The 19,404-nt window shown below is 52.5% G+C and overlaps 2 protein-coding genes and 1 pseudogene across 3 annotated transcripts; 1 reads left to right on the forward strand and 2 right to left on the reverse strand.

Moving 5' to 3' along the window:
* Nucleotides 1-3,157: 3,157 nt before the first annotated feature.
* Nucleotides 3,158-17,343, forward strand: ARMC7 (armadillo repeat containing 7). 2 transcript variants are annotated; one of them, XM_002748721.6, is made up of 3 exons: nt 3,158-3,658; nt 3,743-3,886; nt 15,504-17,343. In XM_002748721.6, exons 1-3 carry the CDS (start codon nt 3,568-3,570, stop codon nt 15,863-15,865), a joined length of 597 nt encoding a protein of 198 aa, XP_002748767.1. In that variant the 5' UTR covers nt 3,158-3,567; the 3' UTR covers nt 15,866-17,343. The 2 variants fall into 2 exon arrangements, with proteins under 2 accessions (XP_002748767.1, XP_035157631.1); XM_035301740.3 differs by having other exon boundaries at nt 3,164-3,658; nt 3,743-3,822; nt 15,504-16,283.
* Nucleotides 6,913-7,237, reverse strand: LOC118153877 (large ribosomal subunit protein P1 pseudogene; annotated as a pseudogene).
* Nucleotides 17,335-18,894, reverse strand: NT5C (5', 3'-nucleotidase, cytosolic). The gene is made up of 5 exons (XM_002748722.6): nt 18,657-18,894; nt 18,290-18,390; nt 18,145-18,205; nt 17,850-17,964; nt 17,335-17,745 (listed from the first exon to the last, which is right to left on the reverse strand). The coding sequence occupies exons 1-5, from the start codon at nt 18,828-18,830 to the stop codon at nt 17,591-17,593; spliced, it is 606 nt and encodes a 201-aa protein (XP_002748768.1). The 5' UTR covers nt 18,831-18,894; the 3' UTR covers nt 17,335-17,590.
* Between the last annotated feature and the right edge of the window lie 510 nt (nt 18,895-19,404).

A 19,404-nucleotide genomic window follows, 5' to 3' on the forward strand; every position in this document is an offset into this window, starting at 1 on the left:
TCACACCTGTAAACCCAGCACTTTAGGAGGCCGAGGAGGGCGAATCACAAGGTCAAGAGATCGAGACCATCCTGGTCAACATGATGAAACCCTGTCTCTACTAAAAATACAAAAAACTAGCTGGGCATAGTGGCACGTGCCTGTAATCCCAGCTACTCAGGAGGCTGAGGCAAGAGGATTGCCTGAACCCAGGAGGCGGAGGTTGTGGTGAGCTGAGATCGCGCCATTGCACTCCAGCCTGGGTAAACAAGAGCAAAACTCTGTCTCAAAAAAAAAAAAAACAAAAATTAGCCAGGTGTGATGGCAGGCACCTCTAATCCCAGCTACTTGGGAGGCTGAGGCAGGAGAATTGCTTGAACCCAAGAGGCAGAGGTTGTGACAAGCTGGGATCATGCCACGGTACTTCAGCCAGGGTGACAGAATGAGACTCAGTCTCAAAAAAAAAGACAATAAAAACATTTTGGGAGGCCAGGACTTGAAGACCAGCCTAGGCAACATAGAGACCCCATCTCTACAAAAAAATTAAGGAAAGTAGGGGGGAAAGCTGAGTGTGGTGGATCATGCTTATAATCCCAACACTTTGGAAGGCCAAGATGGGAGATCACTTGAGAGGCCAGCCTGGGCAACATTAAGGAAACTTCCATCTCTACAAAAAGTTTTAAAATTAGCTGGACATGGTAGCACAGGCCTGTAGTCCAAGCTACTCAGGAGGCAGAGGTGGGAGGATCCCTTGAGCCAAGAAGTTCAAGGTCACAGTGAGCTGTGATCACACCACTGCACTCCACCCTGGGTGATGAGACTTTGTTCCCCTGCCAAAAAAAAAAAAAGCTATCACTGAATGTTCTGCATAGGAAACTTTGACCTCACCCGCTCCTAGGCAAGAGTGGCAATCATCTCTGGGCAGAATTCCTTCAATAAATATTTATTAAGTATCTACTGTGTGCAAGAGACTAGGCAGAGGTAAGACCTACTAAGGGTGAGAATTCTACCCCAAGGAGGACCCCTCCCTGAGACCTTAAGAAGGGAGAAGACCAATGAGGGAGGAGGATGGGGGTGGAGTCCCATCTGAGTCTGCAGCCCCCACTTAGCTGATTGCCTGCGAACCTCTAGAGGTCTGGGGCAGTTCCTGGGCAGGGAGGAATGGAACTTATTTCCATCCTTGCCTCCGTTTATGGGCTCTCCTTTGCTGCTCTGTCCAGCAAGAGGCAAAGAACCCCTTGGGCACCTTGGTATGGTAAGATGTACTTCCCAGGCTGCAGAGGCTCCCAACAGAAGCCAAGGGGCTTTGGGGAGGGTCCTGGAGTCTAAGCACCCAGACTATGGTTGAAACTCCTGCCTCCGAGGGTGTGCATAGGGCAGGGGCTGATGGCAAAGACCTGAAGCCTCAGAGGTGGGGCCTGCTTCCAATGGGGGTGCAGCTGGCTGGACTGTGACAGCCACTCTGCCTTCATCCAGGCCCAGGGCTTCAGGTCCTTGCCTTTGTCAACCTAAATAACACAGAGGCTCTCTCAAAGAAAATGCCATCTCTTTGGGCATAGGGCATTGCAATGGTAATATGCATGGCATAGTAAACTATATGGGTATTCAGGGAGGTAAAGGAAGACAAAGGCTTTAAGGGAAAAATTAGGATTACCTACTTGTTTTGAGATAATTATCGCTAGGTAGAAGGATTCATAACAAGGGTGACCAGTTCAAAGTTGGACAGGCAGTTGCTGGGCAGATGGCCGTGCAGAAGTGGTTTTGTGCAAGTTTGTGATGGCCTTTGTGCAACGTGGTGGTTTTTGCAGTCTTTGTGATAGTTTTATCAGATATTTATGCATGAGAACTCTCTCGTCCTGGATTTCTTGAACTCTGTCGGGATTTTGTTGGTTTTTTTCTTTTGTTTTGTTTTTTTGAGACGGGAGTTTGGCTCTTGTTACCCAGGCTGGAATGCAATGGCGCGATCTTGGCTCACCGCAACCTCCGCCTCCTGGGTTCAGGCAATTCTCCTGCCTCAGCCTCCTGAGTAGCTGGGATTACAGGCACGAGCCACCATGCCCAGCTAATTTTTTGTATTTTTAGTAGAGACGGGGTTTCACCATGTTGACCAGGATGGTCTCGATTTCTTGACTTCGTGATCCACCCGCCTCGGCCTCCCAAAGTGCAGGAATTACAGGCGTGAGCCACTGCTCCCGGCCTTGTTTGTTTTTTAACGCAAGTGACTCCACTTTTGTACTCTCAGGACATGCACAGCCTAAGCCACCTATACCACATTGTCAAACACGATCGGAGAGTGGCAAGGCCACCTCCTTCCCTGGTGCTTTGTTCCCTGTGACCACGAGTTAATGCAGCACACACCTGCTTCCTGAGAATCCCCGACAGGGAACCGGCCGAAGGGCTTCAGCATCCAGAAAGCCCTGAAAGGGCCACATCCAAGGCTCCTCCTCCGGCTCCCCGGTGCTTCCCCGGGCGCGCGCCGTCCACCCGACTGACGAAAAGCCCCAGGACATAAGCCAGTCCCCTTGATTTCTGTCCAGAGGTGGCGGACCCACCTCGGGCTGGGATGGAGGGCGTATCGGGGTCGCCAGGCTTTTTGCAAAAGGGGCAAAGGACCGATGGGGGGCACAGAGAGCTGACGCCCGCGCTCCGAAGGGCCGTCCGGGTCAAGGAGGCTGGGCCACGCCCCCGCCAGCCGTGGGGGTCCTGGAGGTGCTTCTCCCTCGACGTCCTGCCACATGGGTTCTGGCAGACTCCGCTGCTCCTCGCGGAAATCCAGCCGCCTGACGTGGGCGTCTTACCTTCTGGGCCACGTCGGGGCGGCTGAGGGCCCCGGGGAATGGGCGGGAGAGTGGGAAAGGTGGGGCGGGAAAGCCGAGCGAGGCCCTAACCCGCCCTCCTATCGGCCGGGGCAGCAAGTGGGTTTCTTTCTTGCGTTCAGATTTTGCAGTAATTTGCAGCTGGAAACGAGATAAGGGAAACCAGGCTGCTCCTCGCAGTAAACCCACCCACGCCCGCACCTGTCTCAGGGAATCCGCTAGCAGCGGGCTGCAGCCCAGGCTGAAGGGCTTCCGCATCCAGAAAAAACGTAACCGCGCGGAGTACGTGCGCCAAGGAGTTCGTCGACGGCCCCGCCCCTGTCCCGCCCTTTCCTCCTCGTGCCCGCTCCTTCCGCTATATTAAGGGCGGAGACAGCGCGGCTTCCGCTGGGAGCTCGGAACAGATCCCGGGATCCGGGATCCGGGATCCGGGATCCGGGACCCGGGATCCGGGATCCGGCACCCGGCACCCGGCACACGGCGCTGGTGCCCCCTCTGCAAGCCCCAACTCGTAGACTGTTCCTCGTCGCCCGCGCCCCAATTTCGATTTTCAAACCCAACTCCCACAGGATTCTGAGACCACGCCCCATCTCCCACGTCCCATTTTCAGCGGCAAATTACTGTAGAATCTGAACTCTAGAAAGAAACCCGTTTGCCGCCCCCCATCTTCCCTCTCCACACAGGTGGAGGGCAGGTGAAGGTCTCGCTCGGCTTTCCCCTGCACCTTTCCCACCCTCCCGTCCGTCCCTGGGGGTCCTCTGCCACACCGGCCATGGCCCAGAAGCCGAAGGTGGACCCTCACGTCGGGCGGCTGGGATTCCTGCAGGCGCTGGTCACGGAATTCCAGGAGACCCAGAGCCAAGGTGAGAGCCACGGTGGGGCCAGGGGGGCAGGGTCTGCTGTGACCGCCGCTCGGACCTGGCTCCAGTGCCGCTTTCCCGTTGCAGACGCCAAGGAGCAAGTCCTCGCCAACCTCGCCAACTTCGCTTATGACCCCAACAACTACGAGTATCTGCGGCAGCTGCAGGTCCTGGATTTATTTCTCGATTCGCTGTCGGAGGAGAATGAGACCCTCGTGGAGTTTGCTATTGGTAAGGGCGGGGTCGGTTCCCTAAAGGTCTAATGGGCCGGGGTGAGATAGGTGAGTTAGAAGTGAGTCGTTGGGGCCGGGCGTGGTGGCTCACGCCTGTAATCCCAGCACTTTGGGAGGCTGAGGCAAACGGATCACTTGAGCTGAGGAGTTTGAGACCAGCCTGGGCAACATGGCAAAATCCCGTCTCTACTAAAAATACAGAACTTAGCCGCTCACAGTTGTGTGCACCTATAGGCCCATGGAGACTGAAGCAGGAGGATTGCGTGAGTCTGGGAGGCAGAGGCCAAAGTGAGCTGAGATTGCTCCACTGCACTCTAACCTGGACAACAGAGCGAGACCATGTCTCAAAAAAAAGATGTTTTGTTTTGTTTTGAGACAGTTTCACTTTTTTTCCTCAGGCTGGAGTGCAATGGCAAGATCTCGGCTCACTGCAACCTCCGCCTCCCAGGTTCAAGTGATTCTCCTATCTCAGCCTCCTGAGTAGCTGGGATTACAGGTGCCCACTACCATGCCTGGCTAATTTTTGTATTTTTAGAAGAGATGAGGCTTTGAACTCCTGAGCTCAGGTGATCCACCTGCCTTGGTTTCCCAAAGTGCTGGGATTACAGGCATGAGCCACCATGCCCAGCCCAAAAAAAGATGTCTTAAAAAGAGCAATTTCAGCCACTGCACAGTGGCTCACACCTATCCTAGCACTTTGGGAGGCTGAGGCTGGAGGATCACCTGAGCTCAGGAGTTCAGTAGCCTGGCCAACATGGTGAAACCCTGTCTCTACTAAAAATACAAAAATTAGCTGGGCGTAGTGGCGTATCCTGTAATCCCAGCTACTTGGGAGGCTGAAAAAGGAGAATGCCTTGAACCCTGGAGGTGGAGGTTGCAGTGAGCTGAGATCATGCCATTGCACTCCAGCCTGCCCAATGGGAGCAAGACTCCATTTCAAAAAAATAAAATAAAAAATAAAAGCAATTTTTTGACCAGGCACAGTGGCTCACACCTGTAATCCCAGCACTTTGGGAAGCTGAGGTGGACAGATCACCTGAGGTCAGGAGTTTGAGACCAGCCTGGCCAACATGATGAAACCCTATAGGTAACTAAAAATACAAAAGTTAGCTGGGCATGGTGGCGGGCACCTGTAATCCCAGCTACTTGAGAGGCTGAGGCAGGAGAATCGCTTGAACCCAGTAGGTGGAGGTTGCAGTGAGCCCAGATGGCACCACTGCTCTCCAGCCTGGGCAACTACGAGACTCCATCTGGAAAAAAAAAACGGAAACAAAACCAAAAAAATCCCCAACAATTTCAGGCAGGAGAGGTGGCTCAAACCTGTAATCTCAGCACTCTGGGAGGCTGAAGCAGGCAGATAACTTGAGTCCCTGAGTTCAAGGCCAGCCTGGGCAACATGGCAAAATCCCGTCTCTGCTATTAAAAAAAATTACAAAAATTAGCCTGTCGGCCGGTTGTGGTGGCTCACACTTGTAATCACAGCACTTTGGGAGGCTGAGGCGGGCAGATCACGAGGTCGGAAGTTTGAGACCAGCCTGGCCAACACTGTGAAACCCCCATCTCTACTAAAAACACAAAAATTAGCTGGACATGGCGGGGGGCACCTGTAATCTCAGCTACTCTGGAGGCTGAGACAGGAGAATCACTTGAACCCCAGAGGTAGAGGTTGCAGTGAGCCAAGATCACACCATTGCACTCCAGCTCCAGCCTGGGCAACAAAAGTGAAACTCTGTCTCAAAGAAAAAAAATTAACCTGGCATGGTGTCACAGCTACTCAGGAGGCAGAGGTGGGAGGACTGCTTGAGCCTGGGAGCTTGAGGCTGCAGTGAGCTAGGATTGGGTCACTGCACTCTAGCCTGGGTGACAGAACAAGATCCTGTCTCAAAAATAAAAGTAACTCATATTTAGTGTTTTCATATCAAGAGAAGTAGAGATGGCAATCTGTAACTTATAGCTTCTGTAGTTGTGATCTTAAGACCTACTGAGTGATTCACTGGGCAATATTTATTGGGCACGTACTGTATAAGCAAGCTACTGTTCTAAATGCTGGGGTATGGTGAACAAGTTAGGGGAAGGTCTTTTCCCTCCTGGAGCTTACATTCTAGTAGTGGGGGAACAGCTGGTCAGCAAACAAAAAAGCTGATGCTCAGAAGGAAATAAATAGAGTAATGAGAGACAGCAGCGGAAGATGGGGGCTACTTCAGTCTTGGCCATCATGGGAAAGGCATTTTAGTGGGGACACGGCATGGGCAAAGGCCTTAAAACAGGAAAGAACCAGAAGGAAAGCTGATGTGGCAGGATCATTGTAGTGAAGTGGAGAATGGCACAAAAAGAGTTTAGAGAGCTCAGTGGCACCGGAGGTTGCAGGGGCTTAGATCTAGGCCGTGGGAAATAGTTTAAGCAAACAAAACTTTGAGAGAGAACAAAGTTTTTAAAGCCATACACAGTGCCCACCTGTAGTCCCAGATAGGAGGATCCCTGGAGCCTAGGTGTAGTATGCTGTAGTGTGCTCCGATTGCACCTGTGAATAGCCACTGCACTCCAGCCTGGGCACTATGTGCATGATCACCTGCCTGAAGTGTTGTCACCAGGCTTCTCCACTGTGAAATTACTTTCTTTCCCCTCTTTACATATTATACTCATTGGAAGGAAGTCACTACATTATCTTAAATCTCTTTAGGACGGGCTGTGGCTCATGCCTATAATCTCAGCAATTTGGAAGGCTGAGGAGGGAGGATCACATGAGGTCAAGAGTTCGAGACCAGCCTGACCAACATCGTGAAACCCTGTCTCTACTAAAAATAAAAAATTAACTGGGCATCGTGGCACATGCCTGTAGTCCCAGCTACTTGGGAGGCTGAGACAGGAACCCAGAAGGCGGAGGTTGCAGTGAGCCAAGATCGTGCCACTGCACTCCAACCTGGGTGACAGAGTGAGACTCCATCTCAAAAAAAAAAAAAACTTTTTATTTGTTTATTTTTCTTTTTTAGTTCAGCTTTTTATTGAACATAATATAAATGAGGTTTAGTCAAAAAGACCAAAGCCCATGTCATCATCATACTCCTCAGATTCTTCTTTGCTTCCACTTTCTTCTCAGCTGGAGCAGCAGCAGTAGAGGGGCAGGACCTCCTGCTGGAGCAGGTCCACCAGCCCCTACATTGCAGATGAGGCTCCCAGTGTTGACCTTGGCCATGGCCTTTGCAAACAAGCCAGGCCAAAAAGGTTTAACATTTACACTGGCTGCTTTAATGAAGGTATTGATCTTATCCTCCATGATGGTCACCTCATCATCGTGCAGAATGAGGGCCAAGTAGATGCAGGTGAGCTCAGAGTCAGAGGCCATGGTGTGGCTGAGTGTGGGGCTGGCGCTGCGAGATGTGGTGCTAATTGCCAGATGAAGTGAGGGCTTTTTTTATTTTTTGCTTTTTTTTTTTTTTTTTTTTTTGAGATAGGGTCTCCCTCTGTCACCCAGGCTGGAGTGCAGTGGTATGATCATAGCTCACCATAAACTTGAACTCCTGGGCTCAAGCAATCTTCCCGCCTTAGACTCCCGAGTAGCTGTGACTGCAGGTGTATACCACCATGCCCGGCTAATTTTTTTTTTTTTTTTTAATTTCTGTCAAGACAGGGTCTCACTGTATTACCCAGATTGGTCTTCCATCCCCTCTCTTTTTGTGCCTCTGCCCCACAGCTGCTGCCATCTGAATGGTGACTGCGGCCCCTGCAGAAGCATGTGGCTAAACCTCCACCAGGGGGCGATAGAGCTCCTCCAAATCAAGCCGCTGACCCTAGAGAAAAATTGGCGAAAGTCAAAGAGCAGTCGCCCCAAAAAGTGTTTACCAATTGGAGTCTTTTGTGCTGTCATTTCTCAGGAAATTGTCAGGAAGCAACTTTCCCAGGACAGGGGCACCCTGAGGTCCGGGTCCACTGAGCTATGGGGGCGGCGTGGCCCTGACGTAGGTTCTTGCTACCCTAGGCAGCTTCCCCACGTTGGGGACTAAGCCCCGGTCCTGGTGTCCGCGGTCCCAGCGTCTCTACTTCTCAGCTGATTCCTAGCATCTGAGTCCCGTCCCTTCTCCGAGCATTGTTTGCTGACCTGCCTTGCAGGCTGCTGTGGGAGCAGAAGTATGGGTGTGTGTCTGTGCATCTGTGTCTCTGTGCAGGCACTTTATCTAGAATTCTTAGGATCATTATCACCAGCTTTACTTTTCCCAACCGTTTTTTCCTCCTTTTTTTCTCTTCCTTCTTCTGCCAGAGCAAGATCCCCAGTCCCAAGCACAGTGGTTTTCTCAGCATCGAATCCCTCAGTGGGACCCTCTGCAGAGGAAGTTTCTCTTGCATTTATTATGCATGACTGAGAAGGAGAGCTGGTGCCCTCTTTTTCTCTTAGTGTCTTGGAGTGGGGATCCCTGACAGGCACTTACTCTGCTGCTTCTGGAGAGGGCTCTGTGCTGTGCTGCACTGTGGAGCATTGAGTCTTTTATCCCCTGTGGCAGCCCTGAGATTGTGATCTCCCTGAGGGCAGCACCCAGCCTTGCTTCTGTCTGCGTGGCTTGAGTGCTTAGGCCTTTTGGCCTAGGGAGGAGGAGAGAAAGGGAAGGAAAGGTAGGGAAACTTCATTTCATAGGTGTGGAGTCTCGGCCATGACATAATGCAGCACCCCAAGCAGGGTTTGTTCTGCAGTGGCGGAGTGGAGAGCTGGGTCAGATTGCCCATGGCAGTGGCTCACAGATCCAAAACCAGGCTGGGTGCAGTGGTTCATGCCTGCAATCCCAGCACTTTGGGAGGCTGAGGCAGTTGAATCCCTTGAAGTCAGGAGTTCGAGACCAGCCTGACCAACATGGTGAAGCCCTGTCTCTACCAAAAATACAAAAATTAGCTGGGCGTGGTGGCACACACCTGTAATCCCAGCTACTCGGAGGCTGAGGCAGAAGAATCACTTGAACCCAGGAGACAGAGGTTGCAGTGAGCCAAGATCACTCCACTGCACTCCAGCCTGGGCAACAGAGTGAGACTCCATCTCAAAAAAAAAAAAAAAAAAAAAAAGAACCAAAACCAGCGTCTGCTTGATTGGGCTTGGTGATTTATGTCTATAATCCCAGCATTCTGGGAACCTGAAGCAGGAGGATCACTTGAGCTCCCAGGAATTGGAGAGAGCAGCCTGGGCAACATAGCAAGACCCTGTCCCTACAAAAACAAGCAAAATGAGTATCTGCTTGTTGGCAAGCAGAATAGTGAATGGGATGAGAGCTGGGCTTTGGGGTCAGGCAGGCATCTGTCTGTGGGCGTTCTCTCCTCCAATAATCTGTCAAATGAGGACAGTGCCAGCAGCTGCCTCACTTCAGTTGAGAATTAAATGAAACACCACAGTGCTCTTTTTTTGTTTTGACAGAGTCTTCCTCTGTTGCTCAGGCTAGGGTGCAGTGGCATGATCTCAGCTCACTGCAACCTTGGTTCAAGTGATTCTCCTGCCTTAGCGTCCCAAGTAGCTGGGACTACAGGCGCTTACAACCACACCCAGCTAATTTTTGTGTTTTTAGTAGAGATTGGGTTTCACCATGTTGGCCAGGTTGGTCTCGAACTCCTGACCTGGTGATCCGCCCTCCTCAGCCTCCCAAAGTGCTGGGATTATACCCAGTGCTTTTTTAGGGTTAGTGTCTGCAGCCGTAGACAGGGTCCCCTTGGTTGCCACCCAAAGACAGATGATACCCAAAACCCTTTGAGGGTGAGCAGTCGCCCCTTCTCCCAGAGAGGTGAAGTAGGATCAGATAGTCTGCTCCAGAGATTCTTACTTCATCACAGAAAAACATCACGGAATGACAGGAACGCCTATCCTCAGCCTCCCAGAGCGTGCCCAGGCAGTGTTAGGTGGGGAGAACCTGGCTGCAGGCCTGGTGCTGCTATTGTGCCCCCAACATGGATGGCACTAGCTCACACTTAGGAGCTCCCACTGGGTACCAGGCGCTTGCTTCCTGTGCACCAGAGATAGTACTGAAGTGATGTGCTTACACCGCCTAAGGTTACTGAAGCTTAGGGAGGTTCAGCGGGCTGGCCAAAGGTTTAAAGAGTTCCAGACCTGACACTGAAACCCAAAGCACTCAGAGTCTAGCAGCTATTCCCTTGGCCCATTCCTTGCCTCAGAGGAGTTCTCATTCCTAGGATTGTGGCATGAAAGCTAGAAAGTTTACTTCAAATTGCTCATTTTATCAATAAGGAAACTGCCCTGCAGACAGCTGCCCCTTGTCTGGCTATGGCAGCCCAGGGTGAGAATGCAGGCTTCCTTCCGTCTGTCCCTGCAGCCACCACAGTCATCCTTCCATGCTGGCTTTGCTGCAGCAGCTCTGAATGAGGTCTGCTCTTTGGCCCAGGACTTTTGCCTCCTCTGTGAGTGTTGGAAGCCCGATGTTATCTAACTAAATGATTTGCTCACCCTGCACACTAAGGCAATTACTGATGGAATTGCAGTGAGAGAAAGTGAGGCCTTTTTTTTTTTTTTGAGACTGAGTCTCACCCTGTTGCCCGGGCTGGAGTGCAATGGCGTGATCTCGTCTCACTGGAACCTCTGCCTCCAGGTTCAAGCAGTTCTCCTGCCTCAGCCTCCTGAGTAGCTGGAATTAAAGGCACCTGCCACCACACCCAGCTAATTTTTGTGTTTTTAGTAGAGACAGGGTTTCACCATGTTGGCCAGGCTGGTCTTGAACTCCTGACCTAAGGTGATCTGCTCATCTCAGCCTCCCTAAGTGCTGAAATTACTGGCATGAGCCACCGCCCGGCTGCAAATGAGGCCTTTATTGCAGGGTACCAAGCAAGAAGAATCCGGCAGCTCATGCTTAAGACCCAAACTCCCAGGTGTCTTATGGGTAAAGGGTATTTAAAGGCAGGGAGCCAGAGATTATAGGCAAAGTTTTAAATCAACACACGGAGGCTATATTGGCCTAAAAAGGCAGGATGTCTCCAAGGGATGGGGGCACAGATCACAGGTGACTTCAAAGATTTTCTGATTTGCGATTGGTTAAGGAGGTGAAGCTTTGTCTACAAATTTGCAGTCAGCAAAAAAGAATGCTAGCCATTCTGTGGGCGTGTCCTCCAGGCCCTTCAGGGAAAAATTCAGAACAAAAAATTGATCTAAAGAGTGGTCAGAGTGCCCATTTCAGTTCCCCTTATCCGCAGTCTCAGTGCCAGGGGAACCGTTTGGTGGGGATCTAGGTTTCTGAAAAGCAACTCTTGGGGCTTATGTTAATATGTTATCTTTAGGCTGGGCGCTGTGGCTCAGGCCTGTAATCCCAGCACTTTGAGAGGCTGAGGCAGGTGGATCAATTGAGCTCAAAAGTTCAAGACTAGCCTGGCCAACATGGTGAAACCCCGTCTCTACTAAAAATAGAAAAATAAGCCAGGCATAGTGGCAGCTGTAATCCCAGCTACTCGGGAGGGTGAGGCAGGAGAATTGCTTGAACCCATGAGGCAGAGGTTACAATGAGCCAAGATCACGCCACTGCATCCAGCTTGGGCAACAGAGTGAGACTGTCTCAAAAAAAAAAAGGATGTTAGTTTCTCTGGGGAAAGAAGACATTCTCTGATCCTGACTTCCTTGGCTATTGTTTTAAGCTAACTATGACCTTCTTGCTTATCAAGTTACTCATTTGCTTCTCAGGGCTAGCTAGGTGCCTGGAATTTCTTGAAGGGACTCAAGAGTTTCCTTTATTTCCATGCTTAGGGCCCTGCAGGCCTCCAGAAAGACCCCCGCTCTGACTCGATGTCAGCCAGGGCTTCAGTCTGGACCCAGGTGTTCCCATCAGCAGTGGCAGTAGACCTGCAGTGGCAGCGTCCACTCACCAGCAGCAGCCTGGCTTCGCTAACCATCATCTCTATGCGGGGGTCCCTTTCTCCTCTGGCATCCTCTCAGTTGCCCCCATAGGCACAGCCACAGCCATGAGGAAGGATCAGTTTACAGCAATCGTGGAGAACATGCATGTTGTCTCCAGCCCCTTTCTTGGCCTCTGGTGGGTTTGTCCGTTTAGAACAATTGTGGAACCAGCTTATTGACCCTTTCCCTGTGCTTCTGGCTGCCTTTTCTGTCCAGGCTCAGGCTCAGCCTCCAGGACATTTTCTTCCCTTGTTCTTTGTCTCTACTGCACCTTGCTGCCTCTGCCACATTCCTGAGTGAGTTCTGGCGGGAAGACATTTCTGCCGCAACTGATAGTGCCCATGGTTTGGGGCCACTTTTTTTTTTTTGAGATGGAGTCTTGCCCTGTCACCCAGGCTGTAGTGCAGTGGTGTAATCTCGGCTCACCTACAACTTCTGCCTCCCGGGTTCAAGCAGTTATCCGGCCTCGGCCTCCCAAGTAGCTGGGATTACAGGTACCTGTCACCACGCCCTGCTAATTTTTATATTTTAGTAGAGACGGGGTTTTGTGATGTTGGCCAGGATGGTCTCGAACTCCTGACCTCAGTGATCCACCCACCTCAGCCTCGCAAAGTGCTGGGATTAAGGCATGAGCCACCGCGCCCGGCCATGTGTTACCAGTGTCATAGAGGAGCTGTCACTGGGGCTGGGTGCAGTGGCTCATGCCTGTAATTCTGGCATTTTGGGAGGCCAAGGTAGGAGGATCACTTGAGCCCAGGAGTTTGAGGCCAGCCTGGGAAACATAGTGAGACCCCACCTCTACAAAAAAAATATAAAAAATTAACAAGGCATGGTAGTGCATGTCTGTAGTCCCAGCTACTTAGGAGGCTGAGTCAGAAGGATCACTTGAGTCCAGAAGGTTGAGGCTGCAGTGAGCCGTGATCACAACACTGCACTCCAGCCTGGGTGATAGAGCAAGACCCTGTCTCAAAGAAAAACACAAACAAAAAAAGAAGGAACTGACCCCAGGAGGCGTCCTTGGTCAGGCCAGAGCTGCCCTTGTTTGGGATGATGGATGGGAGGTGGATGAATTATGGAAACCAGATGTAAAGCCAGGGTCTCAGTAAATAGTCATTGAATGAAATAATTCAGAGTTCAAGTCCTAAATGAAAGTATGGAGGGTCTGCCCACAGCGCCATTGACTGACTCTCAGATGTCCTGTGTACCTACCTGCACCATCCAGCATAGATGCTGTATGAAGATATGAAGGAATCAGGAGATAATTTTCTACTTTCATGAAAACTGGTTGAATCCTAGAATATTATAGAATATTTAGCAGTTTTGTTACTAAAACAGAGTTTAAGAAGGTGGCCTCCCAGAATTCAGGTTAATCTCTTTCCTGTGTTCTATTTCCTGCAATACATGTAGCTGCCACCAGATGGTAGTGGTGTTCCGATAAAGGCTGGTAAATAATTCCTTATCAGCCTCTTTGGAAAACAGTACTTTGGGCTGGGCGCGGTGGGCTCGTGCCTGTAATCCCAGCACTTTGGGAGGTCAAGGTGGATGGATCATTTGAGGTCAGGAGTTGAAACCAGCCTTACTAACATGGTGAAACCCATCTCTACTAAAAATACGAAAAAAAAATTAGCCAGGTGTGGTGGTGCATGTGTGTAGTAATCCCAGCTACTTGGGAGGCTGAGGCAGGAAAATTGCTTGAGCTCAACAGTGGAGGTTGCAGTGAGCCAAGATCGTGCTACTGCACTTCCAGCCTAAGGGACAGAGTGAAACTCTTATCTCAATAATAATAGTAAACATTTTTTAAATAAGAAAACCAATATTTTGTAAAGTTGAAGACAGGCCAGGTGCGGTGGCTCACGCCTGTAATCCCAGCACTTTGGGAGACCAAGGCGGGCAGATCACGAGGTCAAGAGATCGAGACCATCCTGGCCAACATGGTGAAACGCCATCTCTACTAAAAAATACAAAAATTAGCTGGGAGTGGTGGTGCGCGCCTCTAGTCCCAGTTACTAGGGAGGCTGAGGCAGGAGAATTGCTTGAACCTGGGAGGCAGAGGTTGCAGTGAGCTGAGATCACACCACTGCACTCCAGCCTGGCGACAGAGCGAGACTCCATCTCAAAAAAGTTGAAGATAGTAGGCACACTCCATGATCCAGCACTTCAATCCACAGGGCTAGGGGACATGCACATGCAGTGAAACGCCACTAGCAGTACTGTCTGTAACAGTCCCAAACCCAAGATGGTCAGCAGGAGAATGGATACTGACATCATGGGATACTTCTACTATTTAGCAACGAAACTGAGATCTACAGTTGCATGCAGCAATCTTACAAACATATTTAGCAAATGATGCTAGACACATAGTAATACAGTATAACCAGCAAGGTGTGTGTCTCTGAGGGAGGGAGAGGATTGGATCAGAAAGGCACATGTGAAGGCTTATGGATCACCTCGATACTGGCTACACGGGCACTTGCTTTCTCATTGATAAACTGTGTGTATGTGCTGGTACTATTCCGTATGTGAGGGCTACAAGTCTGGTACTGCCAACCTCTGGGCTCTGAACAGGTGGATTCTTACTCCACATCACCTGTGTGTCCAAACAAGATGCGCTAATCACATCATTTCATTTCTGTGCTAGTTTTACTGGTGAAGAAACCAAGGCTTAGAGAAATTGAGTAGCTGGCTCTGGTCACCTGGTCCTCAGTGGCAGTGCTGAGATCCTCACTGGATCTGCCTGGCACAGAGCGCTGGGTGGCTACACCGTATCTCCTCCTCTTACCGATCCTGGGTCATGTCTTTCTGCTTAGAAATTCTGCTTGGCCAGGCACTGTGGCTCATCCCAAAGTGCTGTGGCTCAATCCCGGCACTTTGGGAGGTCGAGGCGGGCAGATCACGAGGTCAGGAGATTGAGACCATCCTGGCTAACATGGTAAAACCCTGTCTCTACTAAAAAATACAAAAAGTTAGCTGGGTATGATGGTAAGCACCTGTAGTCCCAGATGCTCGGGAGGCTGAGGAAGAAGAATTGCTTGAAACCGGGAGGCAGGGTTGCAGTGAGCTGAGATCGCACCACTGCACTCCAACCTGGGCTACAGAGAGAGACTGTCTCAAAAAAAATTGTTCTAAGGTGACGACGATGTATTACAGATTTTGTTTTAGTTTTTTATTTTATTTATTTGTTTTTGAAACAGTCTTGCTCTGTTACCCAGGCTGGAGTGCAGTGGCACAATCTCAGCTCACTGCAACCTCTGCCTCCCCGGTTCAAGAGATTCTCCTTCCTCAGCCTCCCAAGTAGCTGGGATTACAGGCACGTACCACGACGTCCAACTCATTTTTGTATTTTTAGTAGAGATGGAGTTTCACCATGTTGGCCAGGCTGGTCTTGAACTCCTGACCTCAGATGATCCACCCACCTCAGCCTCCCAAAGTGCTGGGATTACAAGCATGAGCCACCGTGCCCAGCTTTGTTTTACTTTTTTACATTTAAGAAATGGAAAAAAGCACATTAGCCATTGAACTGAGAAGGAAAGGGATTTGTGCCCACTTTCAGAAAGCTGGGCTGTGGCAGGCTGGAGCAGGCAGGAAGGCCTTTCTGAAAGCTTGAGAGGGCAGGAAGCTGGAATGGGCTTTGGATCCCTTGTACTGGGGCAAGCTTCTCTCTGGCCTGGGTCCCTTCCTGGGGCTCATGGGCTGGGGAGCTGGGAGGAAGGCTGAGGCTGCAGCATACAGATTCTTCCTTATTCTCCCACAGGAGGCCTGTGCAACCTGTGCCCAGACAGGGCCAACAAGGAACACATCCTGCAGGCAGGAGGCATCCCTCTCATCATCAACTGCCTGTCCAGCCCCAACGAGGAGACGGTACTGTCTGCCATCACCACGCTCATACACCTGAGCACACTGGGCCCCAGCCGCCCCCCAGAGCTGACTGCCGCACCCGTGGTGCAGTGCATGCTGCGCTTCTCCCTCTCAGCCAGTGCCAGGCTCCGGAACCTGGCGCAGATCTTCCTGGAGGACTATTGCTCCCCTAGCCAGGTGGCCGAGGCCCACAGCCGGCAAGCGCACTCTGCCCTGGGTATCCCACTGCCTAGGAGCGTGTCCCCACAGCAGCGCTGATCCATGGAGACCTTGAGACTATAGCACTCCTACTGCTGGAGACCACGGGCCTGGTGTGGACACAGGGCACAGGGGGAGGACATGCTGCCCAAGTGGTGCCTTTTCGGCCATTGGAAAGGCGAGTTCTTTCAGCAGGACAGGTATTTACACTGTGATGAAATGCCATTCAGTTAAGGAAGCCAGACTCAGAGACACATGAAGAAACTGGAGCTGCTTCCATAGGCCTGCACTCAACCCTATGTCCAGTGCCACCACTGCCAGGCGGTAGTGTAAGCAGCAGCTACGTGGTGCAGTGGCTCACGCCAGTAATCTCAGCACTTTGGGAGGCCGAGGCAGGCGGATCATGAGGTCAAGAGATTGAGACCATCCTGGCCAACATGGTGAAACCCTGTCTCTACTAAAATAAAAGAATTAACCAGGCATGGTGGCACACGCCTACAGTCCCAACTACTCGGGAGGCTGAGGCAGGAGAAATGCTTGAACCCGGTAGGCAGAGGTTGCAGTGAGCTGAGATTGCGCCACTGCACTCCAGCCTGGCGCCTGGTGATAGAACAAGACTGTATCTCAAAAAAAAAAAAAGCAGCCACATGCCCAGACCCAGAGGCTTTGCAGGACAGTGTTCTCAGCAACTGGGACTGACGCTTAAGAGAGCTACCTTCATAACAGAAAATAGGGGATTAACCTTAACAGAAGTGTCCGGAGTAGTTCTCAGGGACAGGAATGAGATGCCTCACGGTGAAAGGATCTCACCCTGGGAAGGTGTGGTGCCTCCCTTGAGGGCTGTGGAGGACGGATACCTCCCCCAGGGGCTCTCCAGGCCGGGCATTTGGGTGTGGGGATGCCAACCTGGATAACCTGTGGCCCAGCATGAATCATCTGCCCAGTCCTGCTTTCTGCCAGGCACCACATAAGGGACTCCAAGATGATGGGGGTCCCTGCCCTTGAGTGACATGGCCCAGTGACTTCATGTGGCCATCAGGCATCAAGAAAAGGCCATGGGAGTGATGACACATCGGAATGGAGGCATAACCCTGGGGAGCTGCATCTTTCCCCCTCACCCTCCTCCTACGCTGTCATACTCAGTGATGGGGAGCCCCTACCCCAGAAGTACATCTCGTGAGGGCATCAGGGACGCAGTGAAAGAGTGGTGCTCAAGGGAGACAGGAAGAGACAGCAACATAAAGGATGTGGCTCCATGTGCGCGATGTGCCCTGGTCAACAGAAGGTACGTGGGACCCGATGGAAAGCTGGAGCTCAGGGAAAATGGGGGGTTCTTGCCTCTTGTGTACCCCTTCAAGGCTGACCCCTTAGATGGCCCAGGACTGGCAAGTGCTACAGGAATGGTATCCACAATGGGGGTGGAAATGGGGTAGATTCGGGGGCCACTGGACTCAGAGGGAAGGGCAGGGCTCATCAGCATCCACCCAGGGAACCTGTCCCTTTACACTCCCAAATAAAGCATCCTAGAAGACTAGAAAGCCAAGGTCTTTTATTAAAAGGGTCCTGACTAGTTTTCCCACCCTATTTGCATGCCAGCCAGGGTCCAGGGGCAGCCTCTCGGGAGGTACCAGGGGCTGGGCCTGTGGCCTGGCAACACAGAGGTTATGGTGTCTACCTGCTCCATTCCACGGGGCCAGCGACCAGCACAATGCCACCCTGACTCGGCTCTGCGGTGGCCCCTGCGGGCCTGCCCTTCAGCTTCAGCCGCTGCCCGCGGCATCCCTCTCATTCCCTCTGCGCAGCTCCTCGCTTGCTGTCTAAGATCTCCCTCCAGTTGTCACTCCAGGAGAGCAGCCGTCTCCTTGTTGGGGGCAGGACCAGGTGCCGATTGTGGCAGCAGGTGAACAAGATGTGCTCCCAGCTTGGGGTCTCCTCATGGCCTAGGACAGGAAAGGCAGCCCGCTGTCATCTGGTTATTTTTACTCCCCCTCCCTACTCCGGGTAGGCCAGAGGCCTGAAGGCTGCCAAAGATGACGGATCCAACCTCGAATTGTGTCCTTGTCATCAATGAGCAGGTCCCCCAAGACCACCGTCTTGTCCCTTGTCAGGATAATTCGCTCTAGGAACTGGGGCCCCAGGTGCTGCTCCACCCAGCGGTACTGTGTAAGAGACACAGGTCTATCAGTAGGGCCTGATGGGAGCCGGAATTCAGGGGCAAGGAGTGGGGCCTAAGCCCTTGAGAGCCCGCCCCCCACCCCCAACCTTCTAGTTCTAGTGGTTTCTTTTTAAAATCAGGATTTAGGCAGCTCCATGTGCGGTGGGGGGCCGGGCAGCCACACCTTCTCACCCACACAGTGGTCGTACTTCAGCAGGGGACTGGTGCAGATGAAGACCTCCGTGCTACGGAGGAGGAGGACGTGGTCACTGCTGGGAGCCGGGAGTCCGAAGCCCACCCAGGCCTCCGCCCGCCCTCGCCCTCCTTACTCCGGCAGGTCGTTCATCTCCCGCACGGCGTCCAAGGCCCCCGGGATGGGCTCCAGGTCCAGGAAAAAGCCTGGGGCTTCGTACACACTGGCCACTTTGTCCTGAAAGACAAGAGATCTGAGTCCCGGTTTCTGCCTCTGACAGAGCCAGCTCCAGCGAGGACTCGCAGGGAGCTTCCTAGGGGCTCCGGGCTCCGGCTCAGGGCTGCGGAGGGGGCTTCGCTCAGGGGCACGCGCCCAAAGACTCCTCCCCAGGGTGCGCTGCCCGCGGGTTCTGGGGTGAGAGCTCTGCTCCATTCACACAGAAGAGGTGGCCCCGCGAACGGTGGTAGCCGGCCCTGCCCGGGTGGGGACCCCGCGCCCCCTACCGCCAGGTCGGGCCGCAGGGCGCGGTACTGCTCGCGGGCCAGGAAGCCGCGGCGCTGCTCCAGCGGCACGTGCGGCTCCCCGGGGAAACGGTCGCGAAAGCCCCGCAGGAGGCCGGTCTCGAAGTCAGCCAGGACGCCGTCCATGTCCACCAGCACGCGTACGCGCCGCGCCATCGCCGCCAGGCAGGGACTGCGGGCTCGTAGGGGCACCAGCCCGGCCGGAAGCGCGGGGAGGAAGGGGGAGGGAGAGCAGCTTCCGGAGCCGCGACGCTAGGCGGGGCCGCCGAGTTTATTTGCATAGAACGCTGGGCCCTCGTAGACTGGTGCCATTGCAGGTGGCCTTAAAGTTACGTGAGGCCTTCCTAGGGCCAGGGTGCAGGGACGGCTCTGAGGGGTCTTTTTCTGACCCTGCGATTCTCGTACTCAGCCTTTGTCCCCATCAGCCGCCTCCCAGTTTACAGCAAATGTTCCCCACATTACTAGTAGGGGACCGACCTTCCAGGGGTGCAACAAAGGGGTGCCCTGAAATACTGGGAAGCGCCGAGCGCGGTGGTTCACGCTTGTAATCCAGCACTTTGGTAGGCCGAGGCGGACTGATCACCTTAAGTCGGGAGTTCGAGACCAGCCTGACCGATAAGAAGAAACTCCCATTTACTAAAATACAAAAATTAGCTGGGCACGGTGGCGCATGCATGTAATCCCAGCCACTCGGGAGGCTGAGGCAGGAGAATTGCCAGTCTGGCAGACA

The sequence above is a fragment of the Callithrix jacchus genome, chromosome 5 (genome assembly GCF_049354715.1).
Source record: "Callithrix jacchus isolate 240 chromosome 5, calJac240_pri, whole genome shotgun sequence".
NCBI classification, from domain to species: domain Eukaryota; kingdom Metazoa; phylum Chordata; class Mammalia; order Primates; family Cebidae; genus Callithrix; species Callithrix jacchus.